The following is a 26,435-nucleotide window of genomic DNA, read 5'->3' on the forward strand; positions in this document are numbered from 1 at the left end:
GAATGGCAAAATAACTTAAAGAAAGGGCTGAAGAATGGGACCCCCAGATGATTCATTCGTTGAAGTTCAGAAATGTAATCGACGGAGGCATTGAAGTCTATAAAAACCTCCTCGCCCAGAAGAAAAGGCAGCGCCAGCAACTGCCCATCACTATGTTCCTCACCCGAAAAAAGAAAGAAGACACGCCTACGTCTTCAGCACGAAAAGAAGTTCCGGACGACGACGAAGATACTGCACCACCTGACGAGGCGCCTGCTGAAGTGGCGCCTTCAGAAGAGCTGTAATGCTCTTCTTTGCTGTGCAGTACAGTAAAAACTATTATTGATATACTTATCCAGTATCTATTACAGTATTTTCAAATATACTGTACAGCTATATATACACGTACAAATATTTTTCTAATATGTAAGGATGGGTCTCAAAAGTGTGTTTAAGAGTGTAGAAAGGGTTTATAAGAGCGTGGGAAAGGTTTATAAGAGTATGGGGAGGGTTTTTAAAGGCTTAAAATATATTAAAATAATAAAATTAATATATGGTTTCTACTTCGCGGATTTTCACCTTTCACGGGGGGTTCTGGAACGTAACCCCCGCGATAAACGAGGGATGACTGTATTTACATATATATATATACTTTTTTTTTTGGAGCAATGACACAATTTCCCTAGATTGACTCCTGTGTTCCTCTACGTGAATGACTCCACATTATATTATACAATTCCATATCAGTCCAACGTTTTTAGAGTTTAGAGTTTGTCCCATGCCAACACTACAGTTAGAGTGAAAATGGCTGCTGTTTACAAGAGAAAAGTGTTTCCATGGACCCTTTAACTTGGTAGATATTGGACGGTCATGACAGCATGACTTGTTTTTCCTTCTTTTTTACATTTCAAACAAGAGCTATTTCTGTTCTGGCTGCAGTGCTTACATGACCGTGCAACCCTTTAGGCCGCGACAATATTTTGTTCCTTCCTGCCACTTCTTGCTTACCAATCATTTGTTGGTGAAATGTTTGATCATGTAACAATTGGTTGCCAAGCCCAGAAACTGAACATCATCTAATAAACTGTTGTGGATAAGGGTGTTCTGGCTGTTTAACTAAAAGGGGGGCATTAAGATGACCAGTGAATGAGGACAAAGATAATGCTCCAGAAAAGTTCATATAAAGGGGTGCCAATTTGTTTCATACAGCTGCATGAAGAAGTAAATGTATTTTATTTGCCAGATGTAGGGCACCCCTTTATATGAACTTTTCTAGAGCATTACTTGGTTCCTCCTCAGAACACGAGGGTAGTCCAGTATGCACACCAGAGTTTTTGAATGCCCCTTATTTTGTATTGTTAAATGGCATTTTCTACAAGCTATGGAATGTCCCTTCTTTTCTATAGTTTGCCACATGGCACATCCCATATAAAGGGGCCTTCTCTTTGACCCTGGCATTTTCACAAGATACATTTTAAATACGAACAAAAAAAGCCATTAACTAGACATATTGGCCGATGTATATTTCAGGTTTCAGCTAGTTTCAATGTATAGTCCTTGAGATATACACGCCAACACATTTTGGGCAGACGGACGGATCGACACAAACGTGATTTCGAGGGTTTTCTAAAGAAAACTCAAGAATGCATAAACGGACATTGCTGAAATTGGGAGCATATTACCTCAACGTACAAAGCATTTACTTCTGGAATTTGCAGCCGATTTCGTCCAGTCGCAGCCGAGAAACATATTTTCAGTTCCCATGTTAAAGCTGCATTCAGAGAAACGATCCCTTATATAAAGGGAGGGGTGCTTTGCACCTCCCTTTGATAAGTTACAGAAACTGCAATCCAAATAGCTTTGCAAACCTAAAACAATTTGGCCTACTGTGTATGGCTCACAATTGCTGAGTACTTGGAACAACAACATTCTTTGGGACCAGTAGGGGACATGTATTGCAAAGCAATATTCCCTCTTGTTCTCCTTCGCGTGCTGCTGATGTCTTGTGTTTTTAACCATTTTGACTTTGTTATTAACAGGAAGAGCAGCGGCACATGAAGATCATTGATGAAACCATGGCACAGCTGCAGGACTTGAAGAACCAGCTTCTGACCAAAAAGTCTGAGGTTGTGGACAAAAACCGTGAAATGGAAGACATTAGGAAGAAAGTTTCTGGCATGAGCAAGTAAGTTTCTGAGATTTCAGAACTTCATCTGTTTTGACTCCCTGGTGCAATGACAGATTCCATCTAAGCAGCTCGTAAAAGACGAGAACCTCATATAACTCATGTACACGTGTGCACCAGGGAGATGATCCACCTTCAGAAGGAAGCGACTGCCATAGAGACGAAGATCGAGCAGAAACGCAGCGATCGGCACAACCTGCTTCAGTCCTGTAGCATGCAAAACATCTCGCTGCCCATGTCCAAGGGAACTATGGAAGATATCATGCTGGAAGAGGTGAGTTCGAAGAGACTGAATTTGCTTGTTCCTTTGGGATCATCTTTGATTATTATTAGTTGTTGAATCTCTCTCGTGCCATCTGCAGTTGATTTGATTTTTTTTTTTGAGTATCACTTGATGTTTTGTGCCCTTTTGCAGTCAAGTTCCCAGCAGGAGATGGACTCCACAAGCTCATCTTCACAGCGATCATCGAATGTTCACATGCGTGAGACTCAGATTGAGCTGAACTACAGTTCACTTGATGACGATCTCAAGGTGATAACAGCTGGCATTTTGCCAAAGTTTGTACACTATGAAGGTGAAATGAAAACCTAACTATCATGCATAGCACATTTTGCACAGCCAATTATGAAACAAAAAAGGAAAGGCATGGCTCCTTAAATTGCATTTGCTCTTTAATGGTCTATTTTTCAAAAAAATAAATTGCTCATGTGCTATTAAACATTTAATGATGAATCACATCCAGTAAGTCTGTTTTTGAGATTTGCATTTATTTCCCTTTAACTCTAAAGCATAATTGTTATTTCTGATCTTTAAAGTTTCAAAAGTAATTCTTTGTTACCTAATTCTGTCTTACCAAGTAATATTGTCACTTCTTCTTTCATATGCAGCACATGGTTGTGGGTAGCATCATTTGCTGGGAGAGGGAGGAAGCTGTGCCACTGATGCAGTGCCCCCTATAAGTTAAAGCAGGAATTTTGAATTTGTTCAGTGTTCCAGCGAAAGCTCGCCTGCTCTTTGTGAAGGATACTGTGGTGTCTTAAACGGACCAGTCGGAGACATCTTTATCGGATCTTTAACTTCGGATTTTTAACGTCCACCAAATAATGCTGGCAGACGGGACACACAGTTTAACATTTATCTGAGGGATGGCACACACACATGGATGCCTCGCCCTGTCTGCAAGACACCGGGATGACAGTTTATAGCTAGGTCGGGGTTCAAAGCCAGTAGAGTCCCTGTATATAGAGAGTTGTGTCAACTCAAATTTGGACGCCATTTTGTGTCTAAGTGTGTCGGATTAGATATACATGTACATTCGCGATATGGGGTGATATATTCTAAACCTGCTAAAAAAAAATTTACTACACATATTTAGTCTTATTATTACATACAGGTGATATTTGTTTTGTCAAAAACTCAGCTATTGCCGTGAAAAAGAGCTGTGTGGTGATATTAAAAGTGGTATGGCAATGCATATTACAAGCCAACACTGCATATAAGAGCTAACATTATAAGTAAGACAAACCAATGCTGTCGTTCTCTGAATTTTAATAACTTTTAGAAAGGAGTGTGGGCATATCCAATATTTTTTAAAGGGTGCCGAGAGCAATTCCGGTGTAGGACTTCCAGCCGACATATAGTCTAACACACTTAAAACAAATTCTGTACGTGGTATTGCCATATTTCTATAGTGTACAACCTTAGTTTTATCTAAGGGATAACAGCTTTTGAAAGTTGAGCCAGTTTTAAATGTGGGTACACAAATACACCTGTTTTACTGCATTAATCACCTAGAAATATTGTATGTTTTGGGAACGATAGCTGTCACCAGGTTAAATATATAGGGATTGTCCAATGTGCAAAATCTTCCATCACTACAATTTGGCCATAAATCCCGGGGTGGGAAATATTTGAGCAAATATGCCACAAGACGCATGAGCACTGTACAAAGCAAACAATAACTCGTCAAATTTTGGACGTATGGATGGCTGCACAACCCGCAAAAAAATTGAGCAGGGTTCTTCCCACGGAAATGCATTTTTGGTCAGCTCCTTGAAGATTATAAACAAACACAAATCACTTCCCTTTAAAAGGGTTTTCAACGGACAGACAACCAAAAAAAAACCGAGCAGATAGAATTGCTTTTGAACATCGATCATCAAGCGGCGTGGGCCTACCTGGCAGAGTCTCGAGGAGTCGATCGCTTTCCAGCTCTTTCGTCTGACTTTCGCTTCCCAAATTTGTCTTCTGACTTTATCACTTGGAAATCTATACATCTTATATTTCCCAGATTGGTTTGAACAACCAAAAGCAGAACAACCAGTCATTTTGTTTGGCAATAAACAACATTCCCGTACCAAGCTGACGTTCACGCACGGTGAAGTTAGACACAAAATGGCGCCACGAAATCACGTGACCAGAAATCTCGGGTCAGCGCATGGCGCAACTCTCTTTATACAGGGACTCTAAAAGCCAGGCTAGACAGCTCATAGGTAACTGTACATAGCTTCAGGCTATGCTGCCAGGAGTACCAGCCCAATAATATGACTATTATTTAGAGAAAAATAAACTTGAACAAGGAGAAAAGGACATAAAATGTCAGCCCCCATGGTTTTAGTACTTTTGCTGTATGGAGTTGAAGGCCGCCAGTCGGCCATCTTTGGGCGGATTACAAAACAAAATCTTCTGCATATGTATACTTGCATGTATTGTCTTTGACTCTTTTTGTCAAGTTTGAACAAAATCGGTCCACGCATGTCCGAGAAATGGTTGGTGATGCATTTAAGTAACAAAATGACCGCCTGTCAGCCATCTTGAATCTGATTTCGAAAATAAAATTGCGTGCATATGCAAGGCGTCATTCCTTATCTTTGTGCCAAGTTTTAACAAGATCGGTCAATGCATGTCCGAGATATGGTTGCGGATGGACATGCACTGATGCACGGACGGACAGATGAGACCCAATCCATAAGCCCTCGTTTCGGAGTAAGTCCACATTGTAACACCCACATCCTGATAATGCAATTCGTCTGTACCTTTTAGGACTTGGAAACCGAAAATGAAATACAGGCAGAAATGAATGCACTTGGTCAGAAAGTCACAGAGCACCAGAGCATTCTTCAGCGCATTGCTGCGCCAAACATGCGGGCCATGGAGAAGCTGGAGAGTGTTCGAGACAAATTCCAAGAGACGGCAGATGGTAAGGGATGTCATTCTGATTCCTATTGGCCAAGGTTGATGTTTTTTGACTTTAGCACTATTAACCTTCCACCGTTTGTTTTTTTTACTAAGTTAGTAGATTTTTAACCATCAAGTTCTACCAAGTGAATAGATTTTTATTTTGATGTTAGAAATGAATGTATTCATTGCATTGAAAGAGTATAATAACTTTTTGTGTTGGCATGTGATGGATTATTTGATTATTTTGCTGGTTTACGTTGCTAGCTTGTCTGTGGTTCCCCAACAAAATGCTGTGTGTATAATTATAATACCATTTTGGTTTTGTAAGATGGAGGGAGGTCAGGAGTGGTTAGTTAAGATGTGTTGGTGAGGAAAAAAAACTTTTATCTGGCTTATTATTCAAGAAGTTGGGTCACCCTATCTAGATCGAGCTACTAAGACCTTAGTAAAGCATCCATCAAGAAGATTGTTGTTAGCTGAGATGATCATAAATGAGCTAAGTCATAAATACATGTATTTGATGAAAGTGCATGACGAGAGATTTGGATCGTCCAGAAAGAAGAAAGTGGAGTTGAAGAAATTCTTGCATGCGTCACCTGACATATGACCTGACATACGACAACAACAGACACAGAAAATCGTCGTTTCTCATGATTTTACATCAATTTAATGAAGAATAGAAAGCTTTTCTTTTGACGTTGACCATCCGCATCTCAAAATAATGCAATACAGCAAATTTCAAGGAAATTATCCCGGGGCTTTGGAAAATTATAAGGAACAAACAAACAAGACGGATGTCATGCATAGCATGATACTTGTGAAATCCAAATAAACAAGTTTGCCATGGAAACAGAAATTTGGCACTTTTGAAAATTTAATCTATCGAGTGTTTTACATGATTGATTGGTACACAAAAAATTGGCTGATGAAATTTCTCACTTTGGTGTAAAAGTTTTTTTTTACATGTTTTAGATGGCCTTGACCTTAGCCTTTGATGATTTTAACCAAACTTTACACTTGTATACTACACATACATGCAAATAAGCTGTGCAAGTTTCATTTTGATATCTTGCAAAATTGTTGAGGTGTGGTCATACTAAAATATGCAATTTTGTGTCTTGTCCGTCTGTCTGTCTGACCATGATACATTTGGTCGTTACTTATCCAATCTCAACCAAACCTGACAGGAGGATTAAGGGTCACATGATGGACGTTGTCGCGACCTGATTTCTTCCCACCAATTTCCCAAAATAATGGCAAGATAATTAATTTCTAAACCAACTGGCTAATAGCATAACGAAACCACCACTGTTTCATCCAAATCTGACTTTTTGAAAATTAATCAAGTAATTAGTAGAAAAAAAAAAAATTTTTACCAATTAATTGATTAATCAATAAATGAAAAATACGCTGGACAGCGACCAAGTGATTTGATTGTCATGTCCAAATATCAGCTTCCTAGCTCAAAAGGTGCCGGAGATATTTCCCAGATGAGAAATACAATAACTAAGTACTTAATAAATCTATAATAATGAAGTAATCAATCAATTAATTGATTAATCAAAAAATAACGTTTTTGCAAACCACGTGCTCACTATTGTGCCCACATTTCAGCTTCCTAGCTCAAATGATAGCTGAGATATCACCCGGACAAACAAACAAACGCAGTGAAAACTGAGTACGCCCTTTCGGCGTGCGTCATCGCCGGGCGCACTTCGGCACCCTGCGATGACGTACAGCGCCTGGAGATGGAATGGAGATGGGCGAAGTTCAATATACAACACGAATGATAATAGCATAATATTAATGGTTTTACAAAACAATATTAATGATAGTAATATCCCCCCTCCCCAAGGGGTGGTTTCCTCCTTGAACAAGGGCTATGTTAATGTGTGTAAATACCTTGTGGTGTTTCTTGTGGGTACCCCTACCAGAAGTTAAAAAATATTATAAATCACATATGTATGATAATCTTTTGAAACAGTTGCTACTGCTGGTTAACACAAAACTGAAAGACAAACGACAACAACAGGCATTTTAAGGCCATTTTCCTTGCTAGAGCGGGGGTTAGCCTTGCGGTTCCCATGAGAGTATTCTCCATTTTGCCCTATTTTCTGCATCTCCCCTTGTTAACCCCCTTGCCCGCATTTCTTCTTCCACCATCTTTAGCCAAGTCTTTATCGGTCTTCCCCGTCCTCTACTTCCTTCCACATTCATTTCCATCACTCTTCTCAACCAGTCACTTTCATCCTTCCTCAACACATGACCAAACCATCTCAACCTGTTTCTCTTTACAGCATCCATCACAGGCTCTATTCCCATCATCTTTCGCAATTCATCATTTGTCTTCCTCTCTTTCAACGATACTCCACACATCCACAGAACCATTCGCATTTCCACCCTTTCCAGCCTTCGTTGCTGCTCTACGTTAATTACCCATGTCTCGCTCCCATAAATCATAACACTTCTCACACATGCAGCATACACGTTTCCCTTCAGCTTCAACGACACTCCCCTCCTCGTCAGCACGCCACTTAGTTCCCGAAACTTCTTCCATGCACATCTCACTCCAGCAACCGTTGCCGAGTCTGATCCACTTTCTCCATTCAGCATGTCTCCGAGGTAGCAACATGTTTTCACACCTTCCAGCTTCATGCCGTCTCCAAGATCCAACTCAACATTTCCTCCATCTGCAGCTCCCTCTGTGCACACCTTACACTTGAATGTAGCTGCCACACTGGTTAATGACCCTCTCAGACCACTACATTTTTGATGAACCCACTCAGCGCACATTGTACATTGAATGGAGTTCACTCCGACACCCTTCCTGCACACAGCACATGGCCCCTCCCCAGTTCTTTCCACCTCACCACATGCTTTACCACTTGCCATCACCTTCGGCTTTCCGATATTCACCTTCAGACCTTTTGTCTCCATAAATTCGTTCCACTTGTTCATCTTCTCCTTCAGTCCATCCATACTTGTTGCAATCAACACCAGATCTTCTGCATACAACAACCCCCATGGCAAACCCTCCTTTACGTTCCGAGCCAGCACCTCCATCACAGCTACAAATAGTAGTGGACTTAGTACCGACCCCTGATGCACTCCCACCTTCACCTCAAACTCACCGCTGTTCCCGTCCTTCGTCCTTACAGCTGTGCGCGCTCTTTTGTACATTGCCATCACTACTCTGATCAACCATTCCTCCACTCCTAACTGCCTCAATGACCATGTCAATACTTTGTGTGGAACCCTATCGAATGCTTTCTCCAGATGAACAAACCCAAAAAACAACTTCTTCCTCTTCTCCATGTACTTCTCCTGCAACTGCCTCACAATGAAAAGCACGTCTGTCGTTCCTCTTCCTGGCATAAATCCAAACTGCATTTCGTCGATCTTCACTTTCTTACTTATCCTCCTCTCCAACACCCTTTCCAATAGACTGATCCGACGGAGGGTTCAATGGATGGGCACCCTCTATAGACGCCGCCATAGCTGGGGGTGTCCGCTTCATTCGGCTTGTGGTCCATGGGCTGGACCCCAGATTATAGCCAATCAGTACCAACCAGAGTTACCAGATAAAAATATACTTTTATTCAAGCTTATTATCTGTCCTTTTCAAGTAACTTTGCTGGACCACTATAGCTTGTAGCTTTTTTCGGAAAATTGCTGTCAAACAGACATACTGTCAATCAAGATTTCAAAGCAACAGCTTGGAGATGTGCGCTTGGATTGTACACTTGTACACTCTAATATCTCAAATAGGACACAAAACATAACTTTACAAGTCACAAATTCATGTATTTATTGCACAATTAAGCATCATAAATCCATGTAAACAAGAAAATCCACAGTTTCACATGTCAAACAGAAAGCTGACTTGTAAACATCGTACCTGTACATGTACATGATCATCTACATTAAAAATCTTAATTGTTTGAGTGGCCAAGTTACACTTGTCAATGTATGTTCATAAGGCATTCAAATATACTTGTACAGTGTGTAGGTTTGACGTTTAGTCAACATCCTCATCATCATCAAGGTCTTCAGCATCACTGGTATTCTGGTCTGAATCATCTTCATCAGCATCCATCATGTTGGTACAGTCTTGAAGTTTGCACTCAATTGTGCACTTTAGTCTATTAGACAGACACTGGCAGTTTGGTAGCTGACAAACACGCCGGCATATGCAGGATATGAATTCCATGATGACCTGAGGTGCAGGAGAGCCAGTCATCCACAGAACATCAAGTGTGCCATCCTCTCTTGCAGTCCATCCATGGTTGTCCTGGGGATCTGGTACATCTGGATCTGCTACCAGGCTACGTTGCCATATGGCACTTTGATAGTTGGCTCTCAAGGCATGTTGGTGAAGGCAGTCTTCACAGGGTGGTGTTTTTTTATGTTTTTATGTTTTTATAGCGATGTTTTTATGCTTAGCAGTTTTGACTTCTGCCATTTGTGCCTCGTCAGGCTGAAGTGGTGTGATTGCTGGAGGACTTCTTCTGTCGCCACAGTTGTAATTGGGTGACACGAAGGGTTGAGGAGGAATAGAGCGTCTTCTGTCCTTCTGCATTCCTTCTCTGTTTGTGGGGAGTTGGGCTGTTAATACTTGTGGTTGTACAACAATCCCATTAACTCGATGTGATGTCCCTCCTCCACTGAGGGTTTCCTCCTGCCTGTCAATGTTGTCGTATGCTAACACAGTAGGAACCCCAGGATAGATATTTGATGGCAGCACAATATCATTTTCTGGTTGTGTTTCCAATTTCTGCAGACACAAAGCTGTGTCTATTTCCAACAATGTAGAATATGATATCCCATGACCGAGACGGTTCAGAATCTTTATGATCTCGACATTACCAGTCAGTGATTTTACTGTCCAAGGCAATAATATGTGCTTTGATGTCTTTACTTTGCCTGAAGTTGTTCCATATATGAGATCTTGAGTGAATGACCACACCAATCTCTGAACACGAGTTGTGCTACTTGAACTCTTGGTTTCACCAGTTAACAATTTTGTTAGAAACGCTTTGAGTGATGATGGGATGTCCATATATTTGTCATCTAGTTCATTTGGGCAAGGTGGCCAGGGCTGTTCATTTTTGGCTTCCTTTATTTCATTCCGCAAATGTAAAGCTGCTTTAGAGAGCCATGCCTCAATATCCTGATCATGCTTTGAGTACATGTCAAGTTTCTCCTTCATGATCATATGTTCTTCTGCTAATTTCTGGAAGGGGGCTCGGCATGGCTTAGCATAGGGTACGCGGTTGCTAACAAAATAGGTTTGGTGCAGGTGGAAGTGGAAACCGGGTACCCCCAGGACCCAGGTGCCAGGTGCCTTCAGGGCGGCATGGCCGTGCGCCTTCAGCGCCCGGCGATATCGCCGATAGCGGGGTTTGTATCATGTGCCTTCAGGTGCCAGGTGTCCACGACCGCTCCACACGTATAGAGAAACACTTGAGAACGATTATCACAGACACTTTTCATGTATGATCGCGATGATAGTTGTGCTGGCGCAGCCAGCTGGAGTTAAGTTTGGATCGGGACGCCCCCCCAGTAATAGCGGACGCAAGAGCGCCGCCTATCGGCGAGGGGAACCGATCGTCATTATCGGATCGGTCTATACCTTCATTCCATGCTCCAATAACTTTATCGCTCGATACGAGCCACAGTCCAGAGGGTCACCTTTCCCCTTGTATAGAGGGACGAGGGTACTCGGTTCCCAATCCACTGGAATGCGGCCTTCTTTCACCACCAGATTGCAGATCTCTGTCATTCTCTTCACACCCCAACTTCCTGCTGCCTTCAACATATCTCCCACAACTCCCGTCGGCCCTCCTGCATTTATACTCTTCATTGCTTTTATCGCTTCCTCAACTTCCTTCTCAGTTATCTTCTCTGCCGGTCCTAAAACTGGGTTACTCTCGATGTTGCCGTCCCATTCATTCTCTGCATTCAACAGCATTTCCATATATCTCTTCCATCTTCATTTGATTCCATCTGGGTCCACAACGATTTGTCCCACTTCATCCTTCAAGCAACTCACCCCCATCACATCACACCTCTCTTTTGCTATCTGCTTTGCAATCCTGAATGCCGCTCTCTGACCCTTTTCCGAATCCAAGTGTTCTCCGAACATTTTCCTCCATGCCTCCTGCGCCTTTGCTACCCCTTTCTTTGCAGTCTTCTTGGCTGCCTTTAACTTTCATGCTCTGCCTTTTCTGCCCCGTACCCTTCGCCTTCTGCCACTCCTTGAACCACTTCCTCTCCTCGTCGATCTTCTTTCCAACTTCATCATCCCACCACCATGTTTCCGAGTGCCTCAGTGGTCCTTTTGTCCATCCACATACCTCACCAACGGCTCCCAACAGACTATCTTTCATTGACATCCAACCACGTTCAAGCTCAACCACATCATCCTCGACCATACTCAGCCTCTCTTGTAATGCCTCCCTCACTGTCATCTCTTTCAACCTCCACACCTTCATTCTCAGTTGGTACTTCACCCGCCGAGCTCTCCTCGCACATTTCACCCTTATGTCGCAGACAACCAAGTGGTGCTGTGAAACAGCCTCCTCCCCCAGGATCACCTTTGTGTCCCGGAGGTGCCCCCTATCTCGCCTACGCACCATCAGGTAGTCAACGGTTGTCGTCGACCCACCTAATGTGTATGTAACAAGCTTATTATCCTCTTTCTGGAACTGAGTATTACAAATCAACAAATCAGCTCCATCAGCAAACTCCAAAATCCTTTCACCTTCTCCATTCCTCACACCATATCTGTAACCCCCATTAACTCCCTCAAAACCATCCATACTCCTTCCCACATTTCCATTTAGGTCTCCTCCTACCACAACAACTTCCTCATCTTTCACGTTTTCCATGAGCTTCTCTATCACAGGCCAAAACTTGTCCTTCTCTTCATCGCTCCGACCAACCTGCGGAGCATATCCCGAGATGACGTTCACCAAGAGCTTTCCAATCATCATTTTCACCATCAGCAACCTTTCACTCACTCTAGTCACACTCACCACACTACACTGTCTACAAACTCCTCAGAAAACAGGACACCAACACCATGCACGCCTTCTGGGCACCCTTGCCACACAAACTTGTATTTCTGTCCCTGCCCTACCCTTCACCATTCTCACACCACTTCCCTTCCATCTCGTCTCCTGCACACAACATATGTCCACTCTGCTTTTGACCAATACTTCCACCACTTCTGATCTCCCTGTCATTGTCCCTACATTCCATGTCCCAAACCTCAGAAACCGATCTCCACGTCGGGCATCAGACGTTTCGTCATCATAAATGGAGTGATTTACACCCTTGCTTCGATCGGGTTCCCCACCTTGAGTTTTGACGAGAAGGAGTGGGGTCCCCCACGGGGTACTTCGGGCTGTACCCTGCCCATATGTAGTTGTAATTGTCATGGTTCCCTTTTTGAGGCAATGTTTTTATGGCCGGATGCCCATTCGTGACGCCAACCCTTTTTGGTCGCCTCTTACGACACGCAGGGATATGGTGTACCTATTCTAAACCGGGGTTCACACCGGTCTGAGATATCTAATGTAGAGTTGTATTGCATCACAAACAAGTGGAAGAATATTGAAATATTTAAGTTTACAATCAAGTTGGACCTGCAAGTCACAATGAAGAAGTTAAATAGTGAAGAACAACGATTAATTAATTCCATTTTTCTTGAAAGGGTTTTCTTGAATCATCGTGCGTTCGTCCAACTTTGTTTCATCTCACAATCATCCGCGAGGTCAAAATGAGCGTTTGCACCGCTTTTCAAACTGTTGTACAGTGCTGTAGATGAGAAGCTGGAGAACACGTATAGTTCATATTTGAGAGTGTGATTGCACCGATATTGTCTGGATACGAAGACAAATCAAATTAATCTAAAAAGAAGAGCAATGCGAATCCTTCACGATGTCCGTTTTATTAAAATGTTTGCGAGATTGAATATGGAATGAGTTTCTTTTGCAAAGAAAGATAAGAACTTGCAGCTGTTCCAATCAATCAGCATCGATGTGAACAGAATAATTTTCTTTTTCAACCAGCATCATGGGATACCATCTTCCATCCCAAAGGCAACAAATGATAAACTAACGGCAGACAAGGAAACAACTAAACAAATCGGCTTGTTTTTGTCACCTAACCAACGTGGCCACCAAGTCCACAACTTTTTGAACCATCACGTTATATATCGGTCCACAAACGATATATAACGAGATGGTTCAAAAAGTTGTGGACTTGGTGGCCACGTTGGTTAGGTGACAAAAACAAGCCGATTGGTTTTTCGTTCAGGTCCAAATCCAGATTCGGCCTATCAGTGGGATACAAAACGTAAATTGTTCAGCCTGGCAGAGGTATGCTCTCTACCGAGTGCTGTTCAAGTTGTTATGATTTGTCCCCATTGGGCTTGGTCAAAAACAGGAGCTTATGGATTGATTGCGTGGTTGAGCTTGAAAGTGGTTGGATGTCGATGAAAGCTAGTCTGTTGGGAGCCGTTGGTGAGGTATGTGGATGGACAAAAGGACCACCGAGGCACTCCGAAACATGGTGGTGGGATGATGAAGTTGGAAAGAGGATTGACGAGAAGAGGAAGAAGTTCAAGGAGTGGCAGAAGGCGAAGGGTACGGGAGCAGAAACAGCAGAGCATGAAAGTTATAAGGCAGCCAGGAAGGCTGCAAAGAAAGAGGTAGCAAAGGCACAGGAGGCATGTAGGAAAATGTTCGGAGAACGCTTGGATTCGGAAGAGGGTCAGAAAGCAGTATTCAGGATTGCAAAGCAGATAGCGAAAGAGAGGTGTGATGTGATGGGGGTGAGTTGCTTGAAGGATGAAGTGGGACAAATCGTTGTCGACCCAGATGGAATTGAAGGAAGATGGAAAAGATATGTGGAAATGCTGTTGAATACAGAGAATGAATGGGATGGCAACATAGAGAGTAACCCAGTTTTAGGACCGGCAGAGAAGATAACTGAGAAGGAAGTTGAGGAAGCGATAAAAGCAATGAAGGGTAGAAAAGCGGGAGGGCCGACGGGAGTTGTGGGAGATGTGTTGAAGGCAGCAGGAAGTTGGGGTGTGAAGAGAATGACAGAGATCTGTAATCTGGTAGTGAAAGAAGGCCGCCTTCCAGTGGATTGGGAACTGAGTATCCTCGTCCCTCTATACAAGGGGAAAGGTGACCCTCTGGAGTGTGGTTCGTACCGAGCGATAAAGTTATTGGAGCAGGGAATGAAGGTATTGGAAAGGGTAGGGTATTGGAGAGGAGGATAAGGAGGAAAGTGAAGATCGACGAAATGCAGTTTGGATTCATGCCAGGAAGAGGAACGACAGACGCGCTTTCATTGTGAGGCAGTTGCAGGAGAAGTACATGGAGAAGAGGAAGAAGTTGTTACTTGGGTTTGTTGATCTAGAGAAAGCATTCGATAGGGTTCCACGCAGAGTATTGACATGGGCATTGAGGAAGTTAGGAGTGGAGGAATGGTTGATCAGAGTAGTGATGGCAATGTACAAAAGAGCGCGCACAGCTGTAAGGACGAAGGACGGGAACAGTGGTGAGTTTGAGGTGAAGGTGGGAGTGCATCAGGGGTCGGTACTAAGTCCACTACTATTTGTAGCTGTGATGGAGGTGCTGGCTCAGAACGTAAAGGAGGGTTTACCGTGGGAGTTGTTGTTTGCAGATGATCCGGTGTTAATTGCGGAAAGTATGGATGGACTGAAGGAAAAGATGAACAAGTGGAAGGAATGTATGGAGACAAAAGGTCTGAAGGTGAATATTGGAAAGACGAAGGTGATGGCAAGTGGTAAAGCATGTGGTGAGGTGGAAAGAACTGGGAAGTGGCCCTGTGCTGTGTGTAGGAAGGGTGTCGGAGCAAACTCCATTCAATGTACAATGTGCGCTGAGTGGGTTTATCAAAAATGTAGTGTTCTGAGAGAGTCTTTAACCAGTGTGGCAGCTACATTCAAATGTAAGGTGTGCACAGAGGGAGCTGCAGATGGAGGAAATGTTGAGTTGGATCTTGGAGACGGCGTGAAGCTGGAAGGTGTGAAAACATTTTGCTACCTCGGAGACATGCTGATTGGAGAAGGTGGATCAGACTCGGCAACGGTTGCTGGAGTGAGATGTGCATGGAAGAAGTTTCGGGAACTGAGTGGCGTGCTGATGATGAGGGGAGTGTCATTGAAGCTGAAGGGAAAGGTGTATGCTGCATGTGTGAGAAGTGTTATGATTTATGGGAGCGAGACATGGGTCATGAACGTAGAGCAGCAACGAAGGTTGGAAAGGGTGGAAATGCGAATGGTTCGACGGATGTGTGGAGTATCGTTGAGAGAGAGGAAGACAAATGATGAATTGCGAAAGGTGATGGGAATAGAGCCTGTGATTGATGCTGTGAAGAGGAACAGGTTGAGATGGTTTGGTCATGTGTTGAGGAAGGATGAAAGTGACTGGTTGAGAAGAGTGATGGAAATGAATGTCGAAGGAAGTCGAGGACGGGGAAGACCGAGAAAGACTTGGCTAAAGATGGTCGAAGAAGAAACGCGGGCAAGGGGGTTAACAAGGAGAGATGCAGAAAATAGGGCAAAATGGAGAAGATTGTCATGGGGACCGCAAGGCTAACCCCCGCTCTCGTAGGGAAAATGGCCTTTAAAATGCATGTTGTTGTTTGTATGGATTGATTGCGTGCGCCCGCAGCCATATCTCGGAGATATATGGACAGATTTAATTCATACTTGGCACAAAGACAATACATGACGGTATACATATGCACATCATTTTGTTTCGCATTTTGTTTCAAACATGGCTGACTGATGTCCATTTTAGTTGTAAAAATAACCAATGTTGAACACATTCTCAACCATTTCTCGGACATGCATTTATCGATGTTGCTATTATTATCAATATGAGTACTTATTGGTATAAGTTATGTATACCTCTGCAGTGTAGTTTATTTGTAAATATTGGTGTTGTAAGAGGCTGTTTTGAGCAGCATGCAAGTTTAACTCAACTGTTTATGCAGAGTTTGAAGCAGCCCGTAAAAGGGCGAAGAAGGCAAAACTATCATTTGAACAAGTTAAAAAGGAGCGTTTTGACCGATTCAATGCCTGCTTTGATGCTGTTTCCAACAACATTGACGAGATCTACAAGGCACTGTCCCGTAACACAAGCGCACAGGTAGGTTTTTAAAAATCTTTGTGGCTCTCGGTTCACAAGTTACTTTTGGAGATGTGATTTAATCATCATTATTTCCACATATTGAAGCTTGTGCAAGCTATTTTTCTTCCATTGTTGTAATGCGGGTGACATTTGGTGACAGATGGCAAGACACTTGACTTTAACATGCTCATTAGTCGGTGCTGTTTTAGTAAATAAATTGAATCCCTGATTGAAAACTTTTATTCATCAAAAGAATCAAAAATTTGAATGCATCAGTTTTTTTATGCTTTTAAAAACACTGATTTACTCAAACAATTGATTTGTTATTCAAAAGTTACATCCCTCTGGGAACACAAGGTTTTCATTAAAATTAGTTACTTCAATGTTTTTAATTTAATACTAGCCAATATCAGCCGTTGCTTGCCTGACGGGAATGGAGAGGAAGAGAGAGAAAAAGAGTATGCGGGAATGGAAAGAAAGAGAGAGGAAGAGAGTAGGCACCAGCATATATCTATACTAGTGAGGTAGGTACCTGTTCTACGCATGGGTAGGAAGCCATATGCGAACAGACAATGCAGAAACGGCGAATGCTAAACCATGAACCAATAAATTCTACATTCCTGTGCCACCTTCATTCGAACGTGAATGTGTTTACTTCTGGATCGAAGCAGTTACATGTTACATACGGATCGAAACTCATAATTGTATTGAGGAATTTATGAAACCTGCCAGCCATCTTAGGACACCTGCCATGAACACAAAACGTTTCATTTCACCTGCTGAGAACCCAAAACGTTCCACAGAAAGTTTGGGGGTGCTCGCCTCAAACTGAGGGAGTAGTTTGGGGACGGACAGACGGACACTGCTGCTTTACAATATCGAAGATACAGACACTTATTTACGTCATAGATACGTTTCTGGGAAACATTGTTTAAGTCAAAATTATGTAGATTGAAGTTCAAAATCCCATTGACTTAATGTATTAAAGGGGGAATGCATTCCTCACAGAAAATATAATTGAGTGGAAAATTTTCAGAGTAAATTAATTACTCGTAAAATATTATCACAATAAAATACTACATGTCTGGTGGTCATCTTTATTTTTGTTTTCCTGTGCAGCACAAGGCTACGAGTAACATCATTGACTGAGGGTGTGACAGTGCTGCTGATGCAGTACCCCTGCCTGTAGGTTAGAGCACAAATTCGGAATTTGGGCAGGATGCTGGGGTTCGCTCCCGTACTCTTCGCGAAGGACACTGTAAAAGGAACTTTAATGTTCACCAACTAATTCTGGCCGATGCGATGCCCAGTTGAATGTCCATAGGAGGGACGGCATACACATTGATTAATCAAGGGGACAGCTTTTAGCTGAGTTGAGATTCGAACCCAGGCTAGACAGCTTGGAGCAAGTGTGTGTCCCTCTCAGCCATCCTGCCATGGTGTTGATAAATTAGTCAAACAGAGGCTGAGGGTTGTCTGTCCCTTCCCCCATGTCTGACAACTCCATAAGAAGTAAAAGTAAAAGAAACGCGGGCAAGGGGGTTAACAAGAGGCTGAGGTAGGAAGGTAGGCTGAGGTAGGAAGGTTGCTATCTTTATCAAAAACTCTCTTCCTCACTCGCCCTGCACTGCACTCTCTCCACCTCACCCCCAGGAATACCTCTGGTTACGGCTTCCCCTTCGCTCCCACCTCTTGTTCATATGTGTGTTGTACCGTCCACCAAACAGTGATGACTCCATCTACATCTCGCTGTCTGATGATATGGACCAACTTCTATCTACTCATCCCAACTCTCTCTTCCTCATATGTGGTGATTTCAACTGTCATCATGCCAGTTGGCTGGGTGTGGGTACCTCTCTCACCAGCCATGGCTCCTCAGCAAAGGACTTCTGCGACTCACTGGGACTGACACAATCTGTCAATTTCCCGACCCGGATCTCAGTCAACGGAACATCTTCTCTTCTGGACTTGGTTATGACTAACTTCCCTGAAAATGTCTGCTGCTCTTCTTCTGCTCCGATCGGATCATCTGATCATGTCCTTGTTAAAGTGGACATCTCTCTGACCATCCTCAGGGAGCCTGCTCAGCGTCGACGAGTCTGGCATTTCACTCAGGCCAACTGGCACGGTCTTCAAGCAGCCATCAATCATCTGGACTGGTCTCCCATCTCTACCACCTCTGACATCAACTCATCCTGGGAATTCTTCCAAAGTAAATTGCTCTCTCTCATGCACAGATTTATCCCATCTCGTCTTCAGTTGTCATACCCTTCCTCCCGTCCATGGTACACGGAATCTTGTGGTGAGGCTGTTGCCCAGAAACAACTTGCCTTCGTCTCCTGGAAAGCAAATCCAACGGAAGGAAATCTCATTTCCTTTCACAAAGCCCGAAACAAGTGTGTGTCCACCCTCAGGAGTGCCAGGAAACGATATCTCTCCGTTCTCAAGACCGAACTCTCTTATCTGTCTCCCTCTTCCAAATCCTGGTGGCGTCTGGTCAAATCCGTTTCTGGTGTTTGTTCCCCCTCCATCCCCTCGCTTACCTCAAACGGCTACACAGCTGACTCCGCACGTGAAAAAGCTGAATGCCTCAACTCTGTGTTTGCCTCTAAATCTTGTGTCCCAAACCCATCCCTCTCTGTACCCACCATACCCAGTCGTACCCTGCTGCTCCTGGACTCCGTGTCCTTTCCTCCTGACAAGGTGGAAAAGTTTCTGTCAACCCTCGACTCTGATTCTGCAACTGGACCCGACGGCATCAGCCCACGGGTCCTAAAATCCTGCTCTGCTGCTCTATCTCACCCTCTCTCTGTTCTCTTCACCCTCTCTTTTGCTCAAGGTCAACTGCCATCTGCTTGGAAATCAGCCAACATCACCGCTTTGCACAAAAAAGGTGCAAAAACAGATCCTAGCAACTACAGACCAATCAGCCTTCTCCCAATTATCAGCAAAGTCATGGAATCCATCATTGCTTCTGATATGAAATCTTTCCTCTTCTCCAATGGCTTGATCTCTGATCATCAATTTGGTTTCAGACCAGGTCACTCTACTCTGGACATGCTGCTTCTGCTGTCTCAACAATGGATGGAGGTCCTCAATGCCAAACAGGAAATTAGAGCTGTCTCCCTCGACATATCACGTGCCTTCGACACGGTCTGGCACCCCGCTCTGCTCACCAAACTCTCCTCCTTTGGTATCCATGGAAATCTCCACGCATGGCTGGCGGACTTCCTCTCTAATCGCCGTCAACGTGTGGCCCTGAATGGGTTTCTCTCATCTCCTCTTCCTGTTCAGGCTGGAGTTCCCCAAGGCAGTGTTCTGGGCCCCGTGCTTTTTCTGGTCTTCATCAATGATCTCTCTGACTCTCTCGAAAATCCTCTCTATCTCTTTGCTGATGACTCCACTCTCTGCCGCTCCATTCCTCTTCCCTCAGATCGGCAGTCTGCTGCCTCCTCACTCTCTGAAGACCTGGACAAAATCACAGACTGGTCAAACAAGTGGAACATGTCTTTCAATCCTGACAAATCTCACACTCTTACTATGTCTCTCCGAAAAGATCGACTGGACAACCCTCCCATCTACTTTCTCAACAATCCTCTCCAAGAAGTTCTGTCGCTCAAGATTTTGGGTCTCACTATCTGCCATGATCTTTCTTGGGAAAACCACATTTCCAAGCTGGCCTCCAAAGCCAGTCGCCGACTGGGCATCCTCCGTCGTGCGAAGTCCTTCCTCGGCACACCTGAGCTCCTCACCACATACAAGGCTTTCATCCGCAGCTCAATGGAATACTGTTCTCCCCTATGGGCCGGTGCTCCTGCCTCACACCTAGCTCGGCTTCACGCTGTTGAAACCAAAGCTTTCAGAATTATTGGAATCTCCCGCGATGAAGCTATCTCTGAGGGCCTTTCACTCACTCACCGCAGGCAGGTAGGTGGTCTTTCTGTCTTCTACCGACTCCTCTCCGGCCTTGCACCCCCAGCTCTCTCTGTGCTCTGTCCCCCAAATATTCCTACAGGTCGCACAAGATCTGCCAGCAACCCTCTGATGGTTAAACTGCCGAAATCTCGGCTCTCCGCTCACCTTCACTCTTTCATTCCTCTTTTCTCCCGCCTCTGGAACAAACTCCCTCACTCCCTTCAATCCCACTCCTCCCTCCAGATCTTTAAAACAGCTGTTCACCACCATCTCTTATCTTCCCCCATCCAAAACCTTGATCTTTTCTACCCCCGCTAATTCACCCCAGATCCACCTTGTTTGAAATTCCAACTTCTTTCCTGGAAGTCCTGGCAGTGTCCATATGTTTTATACCTCTCCCACTGCCCCCTTCCCACGCCCCCCCCCCCCCCCCAAAGCCCTCGCCCTCTCTCAGATCTCTCGATGTCTCCATGTCTCTCGGTCCCTGCTCTCAAATGTTGTGTTTGTGTCCTTCCCCCTCTCTCCCCATCTTGTCTACCGCTCCCTATGTTATATGTTTTATGTGTCGGTTTGTCTTTCTGTGTGATTAATGTTCGCTCTTTCACGAGCCTCGATCTTGTATACAAAAAAAAAAAAAAAAAAAAAAAAAAAAAAAAAAAAAAAAAAAAAAAAAAAAAAAAAAAAAAAAAAAAAAAAAAAAAAAAAAAAAAAAAAAAAAAAAAAAAAAAAAAAAAAAAAAAAAAAAAAAAAAAAAAAAAAAAAAAAAGACATGCTGGCTCTTCTTTGCACTTCTTTGTGATGGAGTTGGTGTTGTAAATAAGTTGAGGATGTTGATTCGGCAGGTTAATCAGCTGGAGGCCTTTCAACCTTCTGGAAGAAGCTAAAGAGGGTCTTCTGCACTGCTTTCTTCGTTTTTTTTCAGCAAGCATAGATATGCAGCCACTAAAATGTATTTTCCAATTCTCTCTTTAACTCCTAGTTCACCTGTCCCATGCTTTACTCATTCTAATCCTCCTGTTATGTTAATCGTTCTTTTAATTTGATCTTTAATTTGATTTCCCCGTGGAGAACCGAGCCGTGGTCGCCATGTCCATAGCTTGTGCCATTGGGACCCATTCCTTCATCTTTTCTTCACTCAATATATTTGTCCGAACAGTCAAAAAAGTTAAGCTTAATTCTTTGGCAATTTCACATTTTGTTGTGTAAATATGGAGAAGGAGGGATCACAGCCTTCTTTAAAGTAAATACACCTCGTTATAAGAATCACTGATTTCTTAAAATTTTCATATTACACTCCAGATTTCAACACTTATTTAGTCCATGAGATCTGTTCCTCAAATCTTAAGCCAGATTTTTATTCTCTACTTTAATTAGTCAGTGACAGTTCATTGTGGAAAATTGCCTCGTATAATGCATGAAATCGCTTCAAGCTCCTAATTTGAAAAACTATAGCACCTACAATAGTGATGTATGCAGTGATTCATAGGTATGAAGATCAGGCATTCAATTATATGATTGAGGAAAGGGAAATTAAAAAATGTAAGCACTTTATCGCACAGAAACGGTTGTGGCCTGTTCCAAGACAAGGTATTCTTGAGCAGGCTGAAACAAAATTGTGGCTTAAGAACCCCGTGATTGGACTGCCGGCTGACCAAGATGGCGTGCTGCCATCTCGGGAAAGCTTCTTTTTTTTAATGATCACTCCCCTAAATTATCTTCAAAAGGGGTGTTTAAATTTAGCAAAATACCCAGTTTTCATTCATGCACTTCATTGGAGATCCCTTAGTATGCATGCAAAGCTTCGGGCCGCTAGATTTCATGGTTTTGGATGTGTGGAAGAGACATACACACTGAGGCACACATTTTCTTTCTTTTTAATTGTATATAAAAAAATGATTCGAGTTTGTTGAAAAACTAACATTGGCTTTTGGTGGGGGGGGGGGGGGGGGGGGGGCAATCAAAAGCTTAAATGTATCCTCGGCCTCTGAAGTTAATGACATGTGCATTGCTATACACTATATTCTTCTTCATACCCCAAAGCAGGTTAGGTGCTGCTAAAGCAAGCTCTCAGCAAGGATTACACTAGGTGGCTTGTCCGTACCTTTCCAGTGGTAGTCAGGGCAGGAATTTTGAATTTAGATTGAGTGCTGTGATAGCTCGCCTACTCTTTTCAAAGGGCACTGTGGGATTTTTAAAAATGTTCACCAACTGATGCTGTCAGACATGGCGTCCAGTTTGACGTCCATCCGAGGACGGCACACACATTGATGAATTTCCCTGCCTGAAAATCACCAGGGAGACAGATCACCTGTGTGATCTCTGATCATAAGTTTGGTATCTGTCCCTACTATTTTACAATGGACATGTTGCTTCTTTCCATAAAAATATTGATGAATGCACTATGCACTTTGTCTCATCAAAGCAATCCCTTTGGTAGCACTCTGGAAGCTATACGGCAGAGAATACTGTCACTTCATAGGCCCAGCTAATGCAGGTGTTCTGCACCATCATCATCCCTATTCACTCTGGAATGACCGAAACTATAAAGATGGACAGGACGATAAATAAATAAATGGAACAGATCTGGCAATCGACCGACACAGATAGGGATGAAAATGGAGAAAACACCGCTAATGGCACCAACAATACCATATTCAACTGGATATAAAGGTGCAGATAAGGACTTATGCAGACACTATCTGGTCTCTGGTGCAGGATGACCGTGGTCATGCAGGCTGGCATGTCACAGGGCAAAGTACTGCTTGGGGCAGGAAACGAAACGATGGCGATGAAGATGAATCGTGATGAGGTGGCATTCGTTTCTCTACTCAAGGTCCATCTCTGGGAGTGACGAAGCAGAATGAGAGATGGATGGATGTCTTCTGTAGTCCAGCTCCATTCCAGGGACCGCCTTTCCACCACACAGCTGGTCTTGTCATTGGTCTACCGCTGTCTGTCTGAGGCCCCATCTTCCAGGCAATCCCATCCTGTGCATCAGCCCCTTGTAAATGTGTTCTGCCCCTCTCCAGGGCTCCACAGCCTACTTCACCGTCATGGCCTTCTCGCCAAACGGCCCGAGTTGTTGCCATCATAATGCGTGAAGCGCTTTCCGGTGCCGATGTGCCCACTAGTCCTCCACCTGGCCTCGCCGACGGGAGGTTTTTGAAATAATTGAAGGGACAATTGAATGTCTGATTTTTCTCTGCAAGCAGAAGTCGATGGACTGTTACTTAACGCTTCACTTTTGGCATATTTTGCTGTCCTTTCTTCTCTCTCTTTCAGAATCACACACCTGATGACCCTCCCCAATTCTAAGCTGAATGTTAACCTATATTCCTTCATCTCTATTATTTTGTCTGTGGAACTGTTCTTTTTTTGTCCTTGTGTTTGTTGTTCCTCTTGTCTTTTAAGGTGCCCATTGGCACCTCAGGCTTTTTCCCTCACCAACTCTCACTGTCTTGTATCCTCGCTGACCTCACCAGCTCCTTCATTTCTGCCAATTGTCCTTGTACGTTTTTTTTCTCTCCTTGTACCCCTTAGACAAGCTGTTGATCTTTGAACATGCTTCCCACTGACATTTCGCTCCTCCATGAGCCTAGTTTTTTGCATAAAACAAGACCGATAGTTTAACAATGGCATAGCTGGGCCTGGATCTGCTGAGTGGAGGATCTGCTGCCCCCCTGTCATGTGACCAGATCCTCAGCTCTGATTGGTGGATGTTTGTGAGGCACATATACATATATACACAGGACAGACAGACAAACGCTGTTCCAGACGGCATTGCCCTGTGAGCTACGCCATAAAGATGAAATATCACTGTAAATTTTATGTGGATATTATGTTCAACAGTCATAAGTACAATTTTTTGGGAGCTTGTAACAAAAGTATTGTAAAATAATTAGTATTATGTCAAAAACGATTGCAGATCAACAACCATAAATGTATTTTTTGTGGCTCAAGCATGAAAAGGAACATTGCTCACTTTTATAGGACTTTACCATCGTGAAGTTCTTATAATGTGGTGGCATTTAACTTTAACCTTATTTGTATGCAAAATCTAGGCTTCCGGAAGAGCGTGGTGGCAGGGTAGAAGGCAACGCCCTGATAGTGGGACAACCAAAACAAGGGAATGAATATATACGGGGGTGTAGAGTGAACGAAACGCTCGACTTTTCAATAAAGTACTTTCCAAAGCGACCAAATGTTTTGACTTGTTTATTTCGATTACTTAGGCATACTTGGGTCCAGAAAACCCAGAAGAACCCTACCTAGATGGCATCAACTACAATTGTGTGGCTCCTGGGAAGCGTTTCCGTCCGATGGACAACCTTTCTGGTGGAGAGAAAACCGTGGCAGCTTTGGCCCTTCTCTTTGCCACCCACAGGTGATTATTTCTCATAAGTTGGCAGGTTGGATTTGTACTTTCTTTAAAGGGATTTTTAAAATCACCTTTCCTCCAGTCTAGCTCCTTCTGCTCTCTTAGCCTTCACACCCTCCTCCCCACCAACTGCAGGATGTACATGTTCTTGCAGTAACCCCCTCTTTATTTAACTTCCAAAGTCCGATCTGACTGCACACCTAGCTTCTCCTGTCTCTTAAACCATCTTAGACTGTCTCTTCCTTCCAGGGCTTCAAGCAGGTGGAACCTACCCAGCCATCTCATGTCATCCCCCATCCTAAGCCACAATTCCACCCTCTACCCCAAATGACCCTGCGAAGCACAACCCTCTTGTGGACTGCTGTTTCCTTCCATCCTCTTTCCTATTTTACTGTTCATTATTTCCCTTGCTTATTGGGTCAAACTGTTGCCTCACTTACACTACTATCAGTTTGTACCCTCTATCAACTTGCTCTTCCATGAGCCTCGATATTGTAAAGAAAAAACTAATGTGGTTCTGCGGACTTCCATAATGCACATAATTTTCAAACTGGTTTTTTGCTAACCTGGAGCGTAGTTCCAAGTAGCTTGTGGGATTGCGTGCCATCTCTCCGTCCGTTGGTCCGAAAATCCTTGTAACTTCTTCTCTGAAACTGCTAATGGGATTGTGACCAAACTTGGCTAAAATGATATTTGGTACGTTGCATCTCAAGTTTGTTCACGGCATTAAAAAAATTGTGGTCTAAGGGGTCTACTGGGGGTCAAAGTACGTCCTGGTTTGACACCCCAAAATAGGTATTTGCTTTTTTCTCTAAAACTACACACACAATTTCAATGAAACTTGTCTACAACCTTCATCGCCCATGATGTACCAAAGTTTGTTCACAGCATTAAAAAAAATCAGGCCCAAAGGGAGTCTACGGGGGAGAGGGAGGAGGCGGAAAAGAGAGAGTGTGCCCCCCAAAATTGGCATTTGCTTTTTTCTCGGAAACTACACACGTTCCAATGAAACTTGACCACAAACAACCTTCATCAACCGTGATATACCAAAGTTTGTTCATGGCATAGAAAAATCAGGTTCTAAGGATATTTACGGGGGCTGGGGGGGGGGGGGGTGGAGGTTACCACCAAAATAGGTATATGCTTTCTTCTCAAACTACACAAAACTGTGCATACATACATTATATTAAGATGCATGCATACATACATACATACATACATACATTACAGTAAAAACCACCTTTAGAGGCCATTTTTCCCCGCAAGCGGGGGTTGGCCTTTTTCGGGGACCGTGGTTGTTGTTGTTTTGTGGTCCCCTTTTTGAAGCAATGTTTTACGGCCGGATGCCCTTCCTGCCGCCAACCCTTTTTGTCGCCTTTTTACGACAAACAGGGAATTACCAGTGAACTGGTACTCAATTTTCCGACCTCGTACATTACAGTAAGATGCATATAATACATACATGCATATGTACATTATAGTAAGATTTTTTTTTATGGCGTAGCCCATCAGGCAAAGCCATCTAGAACAGTGTTTGTCTGTATGTATGTATGTATGTATGTATGTATGTATGTATGTATGTCCCTTCAAACGTACACCAATCGGAGCTGAGTATCTGGT

General features: G+C 43.4%; 1 protein-coding gene across 1 annotated transcript in view; it reads left to right on the plus strand.

The window, feature by feature from the left end:
* Window positions 1-26,435, plus strand: part of LOC137425135 (structural maintenance of chromosomes protein 1A) — a 139,390-nt gene that overhangs the window by 104,318 nt on the left and 8,637 nt on the right. The window contains exons 19-24 of the mRNA XM_068113262.2: window positions 2,019-2,164; window positions 2,285-2,438; window positions 2,580-2,696; window positions 5,208-5,364; window positions 16,386-16,540; window positions 24,670-24,821. Coding sequence (XP_067969363.1) covers window positions 2,019-2,164; window positions 2,285-2,438; window positions 2,580-2,696; window positions 5,208-5,364; window positions 16,386-16,540; window positions 24,670-24,821 — 881 coding nt within the window. The remainder of the gene's footprint in view (window positions 1-2,018; window positions 2,165-2,284; window positions 2,439-2,579; window positions 2,697-5,207; window positions 5,365-16,385; window positions 16,541-24,669; window positions 24,822-26,435) is intronic.

Source organism: Myxine glutinosa, chromosome 4 (assembly GCF_964187855.1).
Source record: "Myxine glutinosa chromosome 4, kmMyxGlut1.1, whole genome shotgun sequence".
Lineage (NCBI taxonomy): Eukaryota > Metazoa > Chordata > Myxini > Myxiniformes > Myxinidae > Myxine > Myxine glutinosa.